Source organism: Lucilia cuprina, chromosome 4, assembly GCF_022045245.1.
Source record: "Lucilia cuprina isolate Lc7/37 chromosome 4, ASM2204524v1, whole genome shotgun sequence".
NCBI classification, from domain to species: domain Eukaryota; kingdom Metazoa; phylum Arthropoda; class Insecta; order Diptera; family Calliphoridae; genus Lucilia; species Lucilia cuprina.
The window spans coordinates 42,537,892-42,555,312 of record NC_060952.1 but is presented as its reverse complement, the minus strand read 5'-3'; the positions used below and the strand labels follow the sequence as shown (position 1 = coordinate 42,555,312).

Here is a 17,421-nt window from a genome sequence, read left to right as displayed (position 1 = left end):
TAGCGACTCACAAAACTAAAACTAATTTTCAACTTCCTTAGTTGAGGTTACAGCAACAACTACTTGTAGTTGAAATAAATTTCTATACAATGGACTCAACATTTTTACCGCCTTTAAGCAATGTTCGTTTGTGTATTTCTCTTCTAGCTGGCCACCATTCTCTTCCCGCTCTCCCGCATGGGCCTTTTAATAGACCTAGTCTATGTATTTTGAAGTGGCATATAGAGAATAGTTTAGTGTATTTGTGGGTTTTATGTGTGCGTGCGTTAAGTATCCAGGATTAAGTGGTAATTTGTATGTCATTGTGTGTGACTTATTTTGTATATGGAGTCGTAAATCCTATTTTAATGTTATTTCGACATGAATTAATAAATATTATAAACCATTATGGACTTTTGTTCTGTGTTATCCAATATATGTATAACAACACTGATGATAACAGATTCGTATTCCTAAAAACACACAGAAGCCAAAAATGGACGTCGTTTATTCGTTTGATATACTAGTTTTTGATGGATTATTTACACCGTTTTCAACATGTCTTGAAAAATAAAGTAAAAATTATTGTTTTTTTTGTTATTGTTATTGTCTATAGACTATAAGGAAGAATATGGATTAGACTATAGAATAGACTATAGACTAGACTATAGACTAGACTATAGACTAGACTATAGACTAGACTATAGACTAGACTATAGACTAGACTATAGACTAGACTATAGACTAGACTATAGACTAAACTATAGACTAGACTATAGACTAGACTATAGACTAGACTATAGACTAGACTTTAGACTAAACTATAGAAGAAACTAGACTATAGAGTAGACTTTATATATACTAGATTATAGATTAGACTTCAGACTATACTAAAGATTAGACTGCATACTAGACTATGGAATTAGAACTAGAATTCCAACTAGATATGGTGTAATAATCAAACCAGTTGATTTTACAACAAGTTAGTTCGTTAAATCAACCGTCTATGTTTCCATCAATAGTTATTGGCTGTCATTTCTCTATTGTATAATTTATAAATTTTCTTAACATAAAAAAGCTAAAGGCCTTTACTCACATACATATTGATAAGTAACACAGACATTTTGTATGCAATTTTTTTTTTGTTAAATAAATAAATTGCTTCAGTTAACAGTATTACTCTTCAATATCCTTTGGCAATATTTGGTCATGATCATGTATTATAAATTAGAATTTTGTCATAAACAATGGTTTTCAAAGTGGAAAATTGATGTGATTTTTTTGTAGTTGTTATTTCGAAGGGAAGCTAATTTGTCATAATGATTGAATGAATGAGAATTTGTTAAGAAAGTTGGTTGGTTTTGTTTTATGGTTGTTGTCAATAATCATCAATAATTGTAAATTTGTGGAGTTGATTGTTTTTTTTTTTGATGATGTAGATGACGACAATGATTTTGTTGTTTGTTGACTGATTTCACAAATTGGTTAAATGGCGGGTGCGTTAGAGATTGTTAAAATATTGTTGAGGCATTCGGATGTGGCAAAGTGTATACAAAAGTATTAAAAATGGTTAATCACAACAGATTTTTCTACTTTCTATTCTATTAAAAAGTTTTTTGTAGCAATTTTGTTTTACATTACAGGTCATTTAACTGATTTGTATTAATTATAGTTTAAAACTCTACCCCTGTATGTTGCATTCTCATTAAAATTATAACTGATAACACAACTCAAAACTGATTTCAAGTGGGTACACTGTAAGAAAAATCTAAAATTGTATATTTGAAAAACTTTAAAACAAGTTAAATAAATAATATTAAATACTGATTATAAAATACCAAACTAAAGTTATGACAAATATATTTCCCTGCATATGCAACAGCCACACTCTAAAGACTTTAATTTTGCTAATCATAAAACCATTCTCTGGTCATAAGCAAAGAAGGTGGGGCTTATTCCAAATTTAATTATAAATTCCGAAAAAATGCCAACGATTTTCTCCCCCATAAAGAAATAACGCCAAAATGAAATTCACTTTGCCATTTGAGTGACATTAAACAAAACAATGTTTTTAATAAAATTTCAACATCAAAGATGCGTGCAGCACCCAAAGCCACAGGATGGTAAACGAAAAACTAAAAATACTTTGTATAATTAACAACAATAAAACATGAAATTTAACCAAAAAAATATCATAAATAAAAATTACAAAAAGTAAAAGAAAAACTAACGATTTTCCTACTTATTTCATGTTAATTATTAAATGAATGAAAGAGAGTAGAAAGCGAACCGAAAAAATGGCATACTTCCGTTTTGAATTTAATTTTTAATTAAAAATAATGTCATTCATACTCTCGCAATTTAGAAATTTATATTATTTAGCTAAAGGATATTAAATTTAAATAAACTTTATTTAATTAAAATATGCAAATTATAATTGTTTTGCTTTTTGTACGAAAAACACATTTTATTTTATGAAAAATCAGAACACACGCTGATACACACACACACACTCAAAAAGAGCAACCACAGATATTTTTTTAAATAAAATAACTTTAAATTTCTTCCGGATATTTATGTTTAAATATTTATTTAATAATACCAAGGTTTTCTTAAATTACAAATTTGTATAAATGTTATTTATATGCTGCTACAACGAATCAAGACAACTTACACACACACAGAAAGAAAATAGGTTTTTCTGCGAAAACCATTATTGGAAGCGCAATAAAATATATACCGAACCAACGAACAAGGTTCGTATTCCATGTGAGCAATTTGTTTTTATAACAAAATATTTCTTCAACTCCTATTTGTAAGTACTTATTTAATTAGTGATTTCAATGTCATCACAATGCTAAAATGCTAATTACTACTTATTAACCCAGCAAAAAATCTTAAAACTTTGGTAATAAGTAATCTAGATAATACAGTTATTTATTACGTTACCTGGAACAGAACGGTTGTTATTAATAAAATTGTTTAATTTTTTTGAGTGGGATTTGTAGCTAATTATCTAGAGAATCAGTGCAATTATCTATAGCATCTATCCAATGTCTGTGGTTCGATCAATTACTGTAGAGCCGGGTTTAAGCCTGGGAAGATCGGGTAAGCACATTTAAAACCGAGTATTTTTTGAACCTCGTCGAACAAAAATTATAACTTATTCACCCCACAAGTAAGTACTTCTACATTGCTTCAATATTACTTGCCTGCTTGCCGAGTAAATTTAAAGTAATTTGGGAAAATGACTTTACATACAAAATTTTCTATATTCTTCTTAATCGGTTATGTATCTACATATTTAAAAACAAGTAAGAAATTATAGTCGGGCGATGCCGACCATATAATACCATACACTTTTTACAAAAATTTAATGTGATTCAATTGCCATAATAAAGCATTTAAGTTCAATTGTACCTTGCCTCAGATATACATACTTAAGCCGTTTATTGTTGAATAAAATTGTGGACATTTAAGTGAAATTTTGATGGGGCTTTACATAGGGGCTAGGGTCATATATGACAATAGAAGATCATGTACCAAATTTTATTAAATTATCTTCAAAGTTGCGACCTGTAGTTTGATTACAATGTTAACATGGATGGACGGACATAGCTAAATCGACTCAGAAAATGATTCTGGGCCGATTCGTATACTTAAAGATGTGAATAGGACCAATATTATTGTGCGTTACAAACATCAGCACAAACCCAATATACCCTACCCACTAAAGTGGTGTAGGGTATAATGAATATGTTATTTTAAGTTAGATTGGACTTTATAGACTGCTAAACGACTGATTTGCCATGATGTGTCAACTGATGGTTTTGGCTCATTTTGAGTTAAAACGATCCTAAATGAAAAAAGTTTTAAATTAAGTTCTTATTAAGTTAAGTATACACGGTTGTCAGATCTTACAACGTTGACATACAAAATTAGTTAGAAACAGGTACATTTGTTGTCATTTCAGACGATTGTAAAAAAAACCTTACATTGCCAAATAATATAATTATCTGCCAAAATTGTCAAATTACACTGTTGTCAGACAGTCGCATAACAGAAGTTGCCAGATCTTATTTTAGGTTCATATGTTATTTTTTATCTGACAATGATTGCTTAACACTTCTGACAATAAAAATTATCTGACAAGTGTATTACATGGTTGTTTCTAACAAACATTGTAAGTTCACACAGTTGTTAGACATTTTCTGAACATTTATCTGCCACCTTTAAAAGATTTGACAACCATATATACGTTGCCTTAGGTAATATGTAAATTCGCAGTCGTAGAAAAGTAAGTTGTTGAGTCTTTTACTATTTTTTGTAAATGTATATGAAAGTGAAATCGTGAATCAATATTGTCTATTTTCAATACTAAACAAATCCTTTTAACGAAGAATATATCCAACCATCTAACTCTTTTCGTTGTAAGTTTTCCAACGAGTTGACCTTTCACACAGAACTATATTTTTCTATAATTCATAAAAAATCATTGTGCTTAAAATTACTTTATAAAACTAAATTCATAATAAAAGATTTACGATTTAATTGACCTTTTAAAGCGAACAATTAAACACTACAATAAATAAATACAAACAAAATTTTTATTATCCAATTTATTTGATATTTCTATCGGATGTTTACAATTGCTGTTTATAAATCATTTCAATATTTAATAATCCCTCTCACTTTTATAATTCAGCATTTCCGTTAAGATATGAGCATATTTATACATACGTGGTAAGTAAGTGTGCGTGTCATTTAAAATCCTTATGTGGTCTGCGTATACGTGAGTTTATTTAAACTTTATTATTTTTATTAGCTTTTGTTAACTGTGTTTCAAAATCTTCGTGTGCGTGTATCGTTGCCACTTAACTTGTGTACATACATGTGTTTTGTTTGGATTATCCTAAATAATCATCTGACATGTACTGTTTTAAACACACACACACACGCTTGCAAAGGTATATCCCAGCAGTTATGGATCATTTGACTTGTTGGTATGATTTGGAAAGCAGAAAGAAAAACACTGCTTTAGTGTTCCTGAAAAATCAACATTTATCTGCACTGTTCCTTACAAAGTACTTAGCATGCAAAAGTAATCTATTACAAAATCATTTGTAATCCAAATTATATGTTGGTTGTTGTTTGCAAAGGGTAAGTGGTAGTGGACAGATTAAATCCTTAGTTCGGGACACTCGCCCAAAATAGCAGGGTTTTAATGAAAATTCTATAGCATTTTTATATGCAGTTGTTTGTAAATATTTATTACATAGTTTTTAACCACATTAAGTGGGTGTAAGTTATTACTTTTATATACTCATGAAAATAATGCCGGAAAATTTTACAACACATGTGTAAATGTTGAAATTATATTCAGGTAGTTTACTTTAGTGGATATATGAAACATAAACCAATAAATCGAAATAAAATTTTTACAGCTGACAGGTAATACAAGATTTTTAAAACCTTTTGTTAAATCCTATACTGTTTTTGACAACATTTTAAATTTTAAAGTTTACCTTATATTAAAAGCCAATTCTGAAATATTGTAATATTAATTTTTTATTATTAACAATACAGCTAAATAGAGAAAAAGTTTTGCACACATTCAATGTGGTTTAATTTGAGCTTCTGCAAAAAAAGTAAATTTTATGTTGATTAATTTGTGGTGTGGTGTGGTAACATGTGGTTGTTGCAAGTACATTTTAATGCAATATGTACGCTGAAAAAATAAAACTAAAAACTTTACAAAATATTAACCACTATAATTTCAAAAAATGTCGTGTTGGTTTAAGAAAAAAAATATTAACGTTCAACTAAATAACCACAATTTAAAACAATTATGATAAATAATGTTTATACAAAAGAACCAAAGTAACTGAAGCAAATGAAAAAAAGAAATAAAACATCAACCATGTAAATTTTAACGCAATTTTAGTAAATTTCTACTTTTGTAATTTACACACCCTGGCTAATTGGTGACACGCCAGTTTAAATGTATTTAGTGAGTCCTTTTTTTATTTCTATAATTTATGTGGTCCTGTGGGTGACGTATGATTAATGTTGATTTGTGTTTTTGGTAAAGAATGTTAAATGTTTGGGAAAGTGATGAATTCTTTTCTTTGTTTTCTGTGGGATTTGACTAATAACACTAAGTAATGATAACGAGGTAAGTTTAGTATATGAAGTAATCAGGTATTTAATTTTTTAATATAAAATTTAAATTTGTGTTTATATGATAAGGTTCCTACTTGTGTTTGTTAGTTTTTATTTAAATACATTTGTACAGTTTTTGACTCTTATTTTTTGCTAGGTCTTTTTAAAAGTAACAAAAGTTTATTTTTATCTATTTTACAAGTTAACCAGTTGCGTAGATAAAGTTAACATAAAACGAATTAAAGTGTCTTGAATTATTTTGCAATAACTTAATTAAAACGGCCAGGGGCCAATTATTATTTCCAGACTCAGTGACATATTGCAAGTTTCACTTTTCTTTAGAAACAAGTAAAATGGTTTATTGGCCTCTTTCGAATCATATATACCCATTTCTAAAGTGTATTAAAAATAGACTATTTTTATAAAATTATAAAACTTTACCATTACTTTATCACTAACAAAACAAAAAACAACAAAAATGTAAGACGATCCAAACAAAACACCAGAATTACCAAATATGCAAAGCAATAAAACCAACACACATTCAAACATACGTTTTTCTCCAATAAGCAATGTTGTTGATCCTTTTTAGAGCATTTTTATTCATAACTTCGTTATCTATGGACGGATTTTACTGTTTTTAATTAAAAAAGTTCTCAAAAGTACATATATCTGACAGAATTATTGATGATTTTATCCCGAAGATATCTTGAATCTGTAAAAAATTAATTTCAACAGATATATAGGCGAACGAACATAGCTAAATCGACTCCGAGGTCTAAAGGGATTTTGAATATATAATCCTATAGAAATGATCCTGCCACGTTCACTTACTGTTTGTTTCGATCATTGCAGAACATTCTAAGAACATCCCAATTGGAACTGACATTAAAAAGTAAAATAACTATTATACATAATTTGTTTTTGTGTGTCAAAAAGTTATTTTGTTTTTGCAAAAAAGTCTCATAGTCCGCTGTCCTATTCATTCAAAATCAAAAAAACTCAAAATAAGTACTTATATATGTGATTATATGTAAGTGGAGTAGCTAAAAGTAGAGAAGAGTACCTAAAGTTAATGCTGATGGTATATAGTGACATTGAAAACTACGTGGTTAACAGAATGACAGAATTAATTTCTTAATTTCGAACCAGGAAATATCGAAATGTCTTTTGTATTATATATCATGACAATGGCCAAGAATGCTGAAGACGCAATCTGTTAAGTCTGATAAAACACATGTTTAACAAGTTGCAACATATTCTATGTTTGATAAATGAACAATAAGAGAGAAGATTTGAAGAATCTCTACAAAACTTTGTCCCTGACATAAACGGATAAGACAATAAAGATCGAATCAGCTTTTTGTGTGAGTCTACCCCGTTCGACATATCCAGTGGTTCGACAAAGAGTCAATCTGTGTGGTCACTTGAAAAACAAAATTAAGTATTTTGCTGTCTCTTTGTAATCTATGGGGTTACGATAGGATAAGCACATGTAGAAATAGCTAGTCACCTGGATGCTCGGTGGCTAGGAATAACCATAAATAGTAAGTAAAAAAGTTAGTAGATCGTGATATCCTTCAATAATTATTGGTAAAACATAGTCGACAAGAGTCTCAAAGAAGGAAGCCTTAGGAATTGTAAATTCTAAATATATTTAACCTCAATATTTTTAAGATGTTCGTGAGTAATAAGTATAAGTGTTCAGCGTTTTTGTTGTAAAATATCCTTGAGGGTTTCTATAAAACTCTAAATGCTTGGCATTTTCTCAAATATAACGTTAAAGGCCAAAATAAACACATACATAATTTTTTATATTTCTATTTAGCTTAAAACGATTTAAGGATTTCCGTTTCCGTTAGGCAAATAAATGTCAAATCATCCTTTAGTCACAAACCTCTTTCAACCATAGATTTGATACAATTGATAAAAAACTAAACAAATATTTAAGAATATATGAGAACAATTTTTATTTTATTATTTGTATGTAATATATAAAAAACAATTGACATTAAACATTCTTAACAAACTTTTAAATTTAGCTGTCAACTAGAAAATTGTTTTCCAAATTAAAACCTGTTTTAGACATTATTTTCAAGGAAGATGTTTTCTTTAAACGTTTTTTTTTTAATAATTAAATAGGTTGCATTTGTCATTGACTATTTACAATTGATACAAAAGAATGCCCCTGAAAAAAGCATTAAATTTAAAACTTTTTATTTAAGGTAATTTTTATAAATATATTTTATTGAAAATGTTAAAATGTAACTTTATATTACTTTGACACTTATGTTGGTGATGGTGTTAACAAAGAAAAATATATTTTATGGATAAAGTTTGAAATAAAATAAAAAAACACACAGTATATATACTATACATAATTTATGGTGTTTTTGAACACAACTCTAGTGGCATTATATTGGAATACACCTTGTTTGGAGAACTAGCAACACATGTCAATGTACTAAATATGGGTTAATGTGAGTTATGTTGTTTTTTGTATTAATAATTTGTGACAAAAATATAAACTCTAGAGACTTTACTATCATAGTAATTTATATTTTAGTTTATATATTTATTCAATTCACAATCAAGTTGTATATTGTACCTACTAAAGTGTAGTAACAGTGATTGTGAACAGATCTTTGCAGCAAGTCATAAGTTTATGTTCGCAATGAAAAAAAAAAAACAATCAAAACAAATACACATAACAATGTCAAAAGATAAAAAAAATCAAAAAATATTAATTTAATTAAAAATGCGAAATAAACCAAATTAATTTCTTTGAATTTTCAAATCTTTATTTTCTTTATTCCACATTTTAAACTAATAAATAAACTTTATTTTAATAAAATTTTAGTTTTTTTGTATTTGTAAACAGCTGTTTGTTTTTGATTTCAGTGTTACCACTTTATCGTTTTTTATGCTAAAATCGTTTGAATTTTTGTTTATATGTTGAAATAAACAATTGACAACACTAAAATTCTCTCACAACATTCGAAAAACATATGAAAAATTGTCGTATGAGTTGTATAGAGCTTTTGCATAGAAAATACCAACAACATTGTTATGACTATTGTAGCAGCTGCTGACATACAACGCATACAACGCTACAACATCGATTGTGAATTGAACAATTGTGTTTGTTAAAAATTGTAAGTTACTAGAAATAATAATTTCTTCAGTATATAAAACAGATTCTTTGAAACATTTTAATTGTATTTCCTGTACTTGGAATTTAAAAACAAAAAATTCCCACTCCTTCAATATTCAGCACATCCATCATAAACATCATGTGTTATTACTTTTTAATAAATTTTGAAGTAATCACATAAGTCATTTCCTATAATAAGCTAAGACGAAAACTTTTCCGCAAATAAAAATAATCGCTATAACATATCATCCAAAAAATAAAGCAGCAGCTGCTGCTAGTCAAAACTTTATATTTCTTCGGCCAAATAAATTAAATTTATGCAAAAAAAGCTTGCTTAAACAACATTGTAATTTATTTCCACAAATTTTTTTCCACTGACATCTCTTGAAAAAAGTTTTAAAAATCCCCTTAAAAAATTTCTTAATACAAACCAAATAGTATTTATCAAAAGTAGAATTTTATTTTTTTTTTTGCTACAAAAACTAATGGTAACAAATCCAAGATAAAGACATAAATATATGATGGTTTTCACTGAACAAAGCCATCATCATCATCTCTTGGGCTTGAACAAAAAATAGTACTTATTCAAAAGAAAATTATAAGCTATAAAAACTGCCACATGATATGATAAATAAATTCATATGGTAGAGAAGAAAAGAAAAACTAAATAATTTCCTATTTATACAGCACTTAGAAACAGTATTGCCATGCATGTATTATAAAGTGTTGCAATTATTTAAGAAAGAAATATTTTCCCAGCAAAAACTTTGTTGAACAATCTATAAAACAACTTACTTTTCAATGTCGGATACGTAATGCCTGTATTACTTTTAAGTAATATAATAATGACTTACAAGTAGACATACAACTAGTACTTGTTTTGGGTTTTTTGTAAATCAGCAGACCTACCCCTGCAGAATAAAAACTTATAAACGCGAAACTAAGGTTCGTAGTGGCAAACAAATCATCTTTTTAACTCTCTATTTGTAACGACAAATTAAAGTACATATTTATAATCGGTTGTGTATGTACATGATACCAATGACATCTCCGTGTCAAGAATTTTAAAATACTGTTAAATAATGTATTGATTATTTTGTAGACAAATCTTTCGACTTGAAAATCCTAGTCTTTTATATTCTTCCTGCAGTTTCGCGTAGTGAACTAAAATTAAAATAGGGCTTTAATTTAAGTCCCTTACAATGTCCTCTTTGAAAAGTTAATTGAATCATAGTGTCCATGTTCGTTATGACAATTTCATAAGTGTCATAATGCCTGTCTCCCCGGGCATATTCCCTTGATTCTAGATCCCATCTTGGTGTATTGAAATCCGGGGGTAAAGAGGAGCTACCAATAGCTCTAGTCTGACGGGTCTATAAACTGGGGCTTGAGCTTGGATAATTTGAAAAGCGGTCTTACATGCACAGAAAAAACTGGAGCTCTAAAATTGCCTACAATTTTTTTTTTCATAAATAGACAATTTTTTGATTAAAAATTTAGTTAAGTTGATAAAATAATTATTCAAAAGATGACTTTAGAAAAATAGCATCCGATAAATTCACTTAATAAAATAATTAATCTGTTTGACTAAAAAAATTAGTCAGTTTGATTAATTCACCTACAATTTTGTCATCGAGTGCATTTTCTTGTACTTTTCTTTGCTGTTGCTATGCAATTTGCTGTTACTACGCTTTAAAAAGACGTTACATTTTTTTTTTTTGCAAATCATATTTTAGCTTAATATTGTTGTTGTTTAACATCTGTATGAAAGATCATGTACAAACAAGACACGCGTAAAATTATCAACGGTTTTTTTGTTTGTTTATGTTTTTGTGTTTATGTTTTAGTTTTACTTTGCTAGTCAATGTGGACGGACGTATTTTGTAAAAAGTGATCTGTTAAAAAATAAAAGTAATTACAATTGCAATTAATACGCGTTTTTGCTTAAAGTGAAGAGTGATTATAAACAAATATACATAATATTTTTTTTAATTATTTATGTACATACATCTATAATTTTTTTCGGAAGCCACATAAAGATGGTAAGTTTAATTAAGTGTTCCTTTTGTGATGAGGCATTTGACTCCGCAGAAATATATTTTGTGCATTTAAAAAAACACACACCTTTTGGAACCAATTTTATTTGTAATTTTGGGGAATGTTACCAAAGGTTTTCATCTAAAGACAGTTTTAAGAGACACGTTTTGAATCATTTTAAAAAAATTAATTTGTGTAAAAATGTAAATAATATATTAGAGGAAGAAACAAGTAAGTCCCTTTGTATGGATTCCGAGAATTTAAACGTGGACAGTTCTTTTTGTAATCAATCATCGTCGAACCCACCTTTTTGTTATACTAAATATTTTGAAACTGTTATGGAATTCGCCACAAAATTTGTAATACAATTACATAAGTGTATATTCGGAAGCATTTTTGTTTGGTTTTAAATATGACAATAAATCTTATATCGGGACATTCCGAAATGATTTTGACATTTATATTGTAGCTTATATAATAAAAATTAGAAAAGAAGATATAGCTTTATGTTGCAAAAAAGTTAGCAGTCAATATAACCGTCATTTTGGAGCCTTCGAAATATCGACTTTAGCTCCTTCTTTTGAAATTATTCCCTTCGAACAAATAACTGGCCCTCCCGTGGAGAAAATTACAACTTCTATGGGAAGAATATTTATAAAATTAAAAGAATTCTATCACAGTATTTGTTAATATTATGGAATTTCAGGAATCTTCAGAAACCGATGAATCTACAGTGGCTGATCATGATTTGTACCTCCTCTTACAGGATTGGAACCTTAAACATTTTTATAACCATTTTATTGGTAAGTCTTTCTTAAGTAATAATTATTCACTTATAATATCAACTGATTTTTTATTATCTTTGCAGACCATCATATTACGATCAAGGTATTAAAAATACTCAAACCAAAACATATTGATATGCTTTTTTATGGTCTTCCTATCGGTGATATGGTAACATTTGAAGATGAATTTGAAAAATGGAAAAAGACGCATATTGATGAAAGTACTAATTTAGAAAAACCAAGATGTTTTAACCAACAACAATTTGTTTCCGTTAATACTATTCTCCAAGATACTGAAAACGGCAAACAAATTTTAAAATATTATGAAAAGAATAAAATTCTTCATGAGGGTCATCGCAATTTACTTATTGACACGATTTCCAAATATATAGAAGCAAAGGGTTATAAATTATCAATTTCGCAATGTGCTGATTTGGAGAAGGAAATCTGTAAAATTTTTCCTTCAGAAGAATTGGTAAGGTTTAATTTTTGATTGAAAAAATATATACAAAAATTCAAATTTACTATTATATAATTTCAGGAATATTATAATACTGGGAAAAGAGGTAAACTTTACAACAAGATATTTAATTTAAAACGACTATCAAAAGGTATTTTCAAGTCTGAAGAAGAATCTGACACTAACTTGCGTGATGAATTAGGTAAGATTATTGTTAAAAAAAAATTATGCGTGTCAAACAAATTTATCATATCTTTTAGTTCCGGAAAAAGATTCCAGTTTCGCTATTCAAATTCTTCGAAGTGGACACTATAGTAACGATGAAATGGACTTATATTGGAGGAAATGTTATCAATGTAGATTTAAGCAAATTAAGGAATCAAAGTCTACATCCGAGATCTTAAAATTATGGCCTGAATACATCAAACCTTCCGGATATACATTAGTAAGTTAACTCTATTTACACAACAAATTATATTATTTTTAACTAACTTAAATTTTACAGATTGACATCGATTTTGGTCTTAAGTATCCACAAGCTAAAGACATGAAAACTAAGTGGGTTTTAACGGAAAGTAAATTGTTGCATCTGCTTCAGTCTAAAGTACCCAATGTTACCGTTTCAAAAATGCTAACAAATTTAAAGTCGTGCGATAGTGGTAAGCTACTACATTATTGACTTGTTATATAATTGAAATTTAATATTTACTTAATTACATTTGATTTTTTTTCAGAATCGAGGATATTTTCTATTCTATATTGCCTACATTATTTGTTTCCACCTCAGCAGAAAGTAGTTACAGACAAAGCCGGAGCCAAAATCAGAAAAAAGTTTACCGTAACAGATTCCCAAGATTCGTTTGCCATAGTTGCAGAAACCAAAGAGGAACTGGATATGAAATTAAAACTCCTTAAACTTCAAAAATGTAACATCCAACCAAGGTTGCTAATTCTTGGTGAAATTGCAAATGTTAAAGAAATTTTTGTTTATTTTGATGAAATTAAATATCCAATGGTACAAATAATCACCGCTGTAGATATTCTATTTAAAATATTCTTTGTGTTTAACTTGGAGTTTCCTATAGAATCTGATTTATTTTATAATTTTATGCAACAATTTTTTTATGAAATTAATTCAGAAAAGAAATATTCAAAAGTATTCACTGTAATTAATGAAATACTTAATTTAAAAGAATAATGCAAAACTATAAAACATTGTTTACAACTTAAAAATTGATTATTTATGTTCCTAAAATGTACAATTATAAATATGTATATACATATTATATTTCATTGTAATAACTTTATTATATATATTTTTTTTAATAAAAGTAAAAATAAATTTAAAAAAAAATTTTTTTGGGGTGGAAAAAGCAAATTTGATAAAAAAATTAGTCAAATCAATGATATTTTTAATTGAAATTGGCATAAAATCCAACAAAAAAAATGGTTGTCTTAATTAAAATAATTATCAATTTTTTTTCTAATTACTTAACAAATTTTATAATCAAACCAAAAAATTATTTTATCGAAAAATAATTAAAAAATTTAACAAAAACTTTTATTGGGTTGATAAAAAAGTTTGTTGGGTAGTAAAAATTTGACTGAGTAATATTTTAGTTGATTTGATTATTTTTTTTTATCGACTGTAAAAAACCAAAACAAGACAAAAAATTACAAATGTCGTAGTCAATGAGACAAAAATCTTTATAGGCTGGAAATTGAATAATTTTGGATTCAGATCTGTGAATTTTGTAGTCAAATACGATTTTTATTTTTTTCTGTGTGAGCATCACTGATATTCAGTGATTCATAAAATGTTGGATTTGAGCTGATAATACAAAGATTTGGTTATTTGATGTTTATTATTGAGTTTAATTTAATTATGTACTAACTTAGGTAAGCAAAAATGCAGTAGGGTACTAGGTCGTCACTACCCTTTCATTAATTTATAAGCGATTTTCCTACATAGCTGATTGCATTGGAGTTTATTCTAACTTATACTCAACTTATCACAGTGTGTCCTTTAGTCAATTCGAGATAAGAATGTTCCTCTCTTAAATTCTAAACAAATTATAAAGTGCTGTAATGTCTATGAAAATTATGACACTTTTAATAGATTAACTTCCAGGGACACTATTACACCTTCTGGTGTTTCATATCGTCTATGGACATTACATCATGGAAAATTACATCTTTCGAAAAATGGTTTTATAAAGACCTCTAGAAAACTTTTTTAAAAATTTTGTGAGTTGTTTATCTGAGATACTTCGACATGCATACAAACAATTGAAGAAAAATCCGTGTGTTTTAGTAATATATAAAAAAATATATTAAATTAGGATATCGGAGAATGTATATGTAGCAATAAGAGTTCAGAAAATTTTCTAACTGACATTTTACTAATATAAATATTTAAAGTGCAATAATTATTAAATTTTGCACGATCAACAATGACATTTATATGAATATTTGTAAGAAAATTAGTTGGACTAATAAAGCTCCTTAACTTTATCACGGGCGATACGAGGTGTTATAGCTATAATGATTTAAGGATATTGAAGCACGCTGGATGTAGCTAATCTGGTTCGGTGGTACTTCCGAACCGAAAAAGTGAATGTATAGAAATTAAGAATATTACTTAAGTTTACTTATGAAATGTTTTATTGGTTGGCACATCCATTGAAAGTATGTAATTGCTATTTTGATTATCCTCATCTATGATATTTTACATTACACGGGCAACTCTAAACAATATATAACTGTCACCTTAATAATAATTTTCTTTTTGCCGAAACATGTTAAAACGCAAAAAAAAAATAAAACTTGAAAATATTACTTATATAATCTTTCATTCACACAAAAAAATATATATATAAAAGTAATAATGATTATACTTGGAATATACATAAATACATATGTATAAAATAGTTGTGGTAACATAAAGTAAATACTCGAACGAGTATTAACAAATAGTTATTTAAACAGTTAAATATGTAACAAATAATTATGAAAATGTTGATTATTCTATACAGTTTCCACATGAAAAGACTTAATTACAAATGATAAAAATACAAATGGAAAGAAATGTGGGCGGATAGTATGTTATATATATTTTTTTTTCTTTACGCTTAATACGTTTAACTATAACTCATTAATAACGAGGTAGAAAATTAACAAGGGTTTTGCAAATAGATTGGTAGAAAATCCAATTAATAATTACAATATTTAAATAATTCTGAATTTATTATATTTGTATTTTTTTAAAAAGGACCTCATTTACCTATCAGCGATTGAAAATATTCATGAATATAGTTTATAATATTTTCAAAAAAGATTTCCTTTTTCAGTACTTACCAGAATTGTTTACGACCAATTAGAAAAATCAGTTTATGAAAATCGCATGAAAAAACGCATGAAGCCTCTTTACCTTACTGGAGAAGGTGACTAACACATTATCAATAATACGTTATAAAATTACTTCCATTTTATCAAAACAATATATAGTAAACAATGAAAAGTAAGTTAATAGGCAAGTGGCTATCATTGCAAGGATTACCAAGTAAATTAATACACATTTCAAAAAGATTGCAGAAAAATTGTGAACACCATTTCTAATTGATGGTAGGGAACTGAGGCCCCATTAAAAATATGATTGTCTGCATTGTTTCGATTAAGAAGTATTCCTACATATGATTCTGAAAAGGTCTGTTCAAGCGTGTTGGTCTTATGTTGCTTGTTTTTTAGGACTCGGATCCTTCTCTTCGATTGCGTTGAAAATTATAGCGGTAGCAGGAAAAGGGACTAAAACAGAGCAGAAAATAACTGACTTAACTTTATATTATAAATTTACTATTGGGTAATGAATCTGATTACTATGAATTAATCTCAATAATGAATGAACGTCTATCATCCACAACTGAATATAAAAGCACTTTTTTTGAACACTCGTAGTAAAAAATTTTAACAAGCCAATACAGAACAGCGTAAAATTGGCCATAAATGAATATTATGGATTAAAAAAAAACAGTCAACTGAGTTTAAGTGGCAGTATATGTGTTTTCCAAAGTTATATATGTACATATGTATGTGAGCAGTACAATATGATAATACATGTATATGTACATTTACTGTACAAATGTTTACAATTACAATAATTGTCAATAAGACTTTAACACCAAAACTTAAACGCACATACATATGTATATTAATTTTTATGCGTATAATTACATATGTATTTACACTTCTACATATGGAAAGACCAGTAAGTAGTATGCATTTCATATTTAGTCATACAAAGTTTTAACTTTTTGTTACATACAGGAAATTAATTACATATCTGTTTCTACAATATTCGGATACTTATTATATATAGATTTATAGATAAAATATTTTAACACCTGATCAAGTACCTATTGCTCACGAAACCATCATTGGATGTGTTAATAAGTAGAATCGGTCTTTTGTTATTCACTAAATTACTTGTAAGCGATTTGGTTGTTAGTGTATAAGTATTGATTTGTGTTAAATATCCTTGAAAAGTTCAAAAGAACGAAAATTCAGTTAATAACAAAAGTAAACAAAACCTTGAGAATTATAAAATTGGCAACTGTTACATTTAAAACTACAGGGTAAATTCAGTGTCGTATATTCATTAATCTATGGTCATTATTAACTACCATTATACCGTTATTTTACATATGTATGTGTAGCCGGTAGCCTTCAACATGCACTACCAAATTGAACATGGTGTTAATTAACAGATTCTGTTTTTATGTTTAATTGAAATATTTTTTTTTTTTTAATTCGATTAATGGTTTCTTTTATTATACTCTTTCACGCGT

General features: G+C 27.7%; 2 protein-coding genes across 5 annotated transcripts in view; one reads left to right on the top strand and one right to left on the bottom strand.

Annotated features, from left to right (window-relative positions):
- LOC111679321 (serine-rich adhesin for platelets) overlaps positions 1-17,421 on the bottom strand; it is a 143,561-nt gene that overhangs the window by 55,641 nt on the left and 70,499 nt on the right. The window lies entirely within an intron of this gene.
- Positions 11,161-13,827, top strand: LOC111677594. 2 transcript variants are annotated; one of them, XM_046948331.1, is made up of 7 exons: positions 11,161-11,337; positions 12,039-12,135; positions 12,201-12,592; positions 12,659-12,779; positions 12,838-13,022; positions 13,083-13,236; positions 13,312-13,827. In XM_046948331.1, exons 1-7 carry the CDS (start codon positions 11,335-11,337, stop codon positions 13,773-13,775), a joined length of 1,416 nt encoding a protein of 471 aa, XP_046804287.1. In that variant the 5' UTR covers positions 11,161-11,334; the 3' UTR covers positions 13,776-13,827. The 2 variants fall into 2 exon arrangements, with proteins under 2 accessions (XP_046804287.1, XP_046804288.1); XM_046948332.1 differs by having other exon boundaries at positions 13,083-13,135; positions 13,312-13,624.

Coding starts and splice junctions, on each gene's coding strand:
- LOC111677594 (XM_046948331.1), top strand. Junction 12,136..12,200: donor TTTTTATAACCATTTTATTG/GTAAGTCTTTCT, acceptor TTATCTTTGCAG/ACCATCATATTACGATCAAG. Junction 13,237..13,311: donor TTTAAAGTCGTGCGATAGTG/GTAAGCTACTAC, acceptor ATTTTTTTTCAG/AATCGAGGATATTTTCTATT.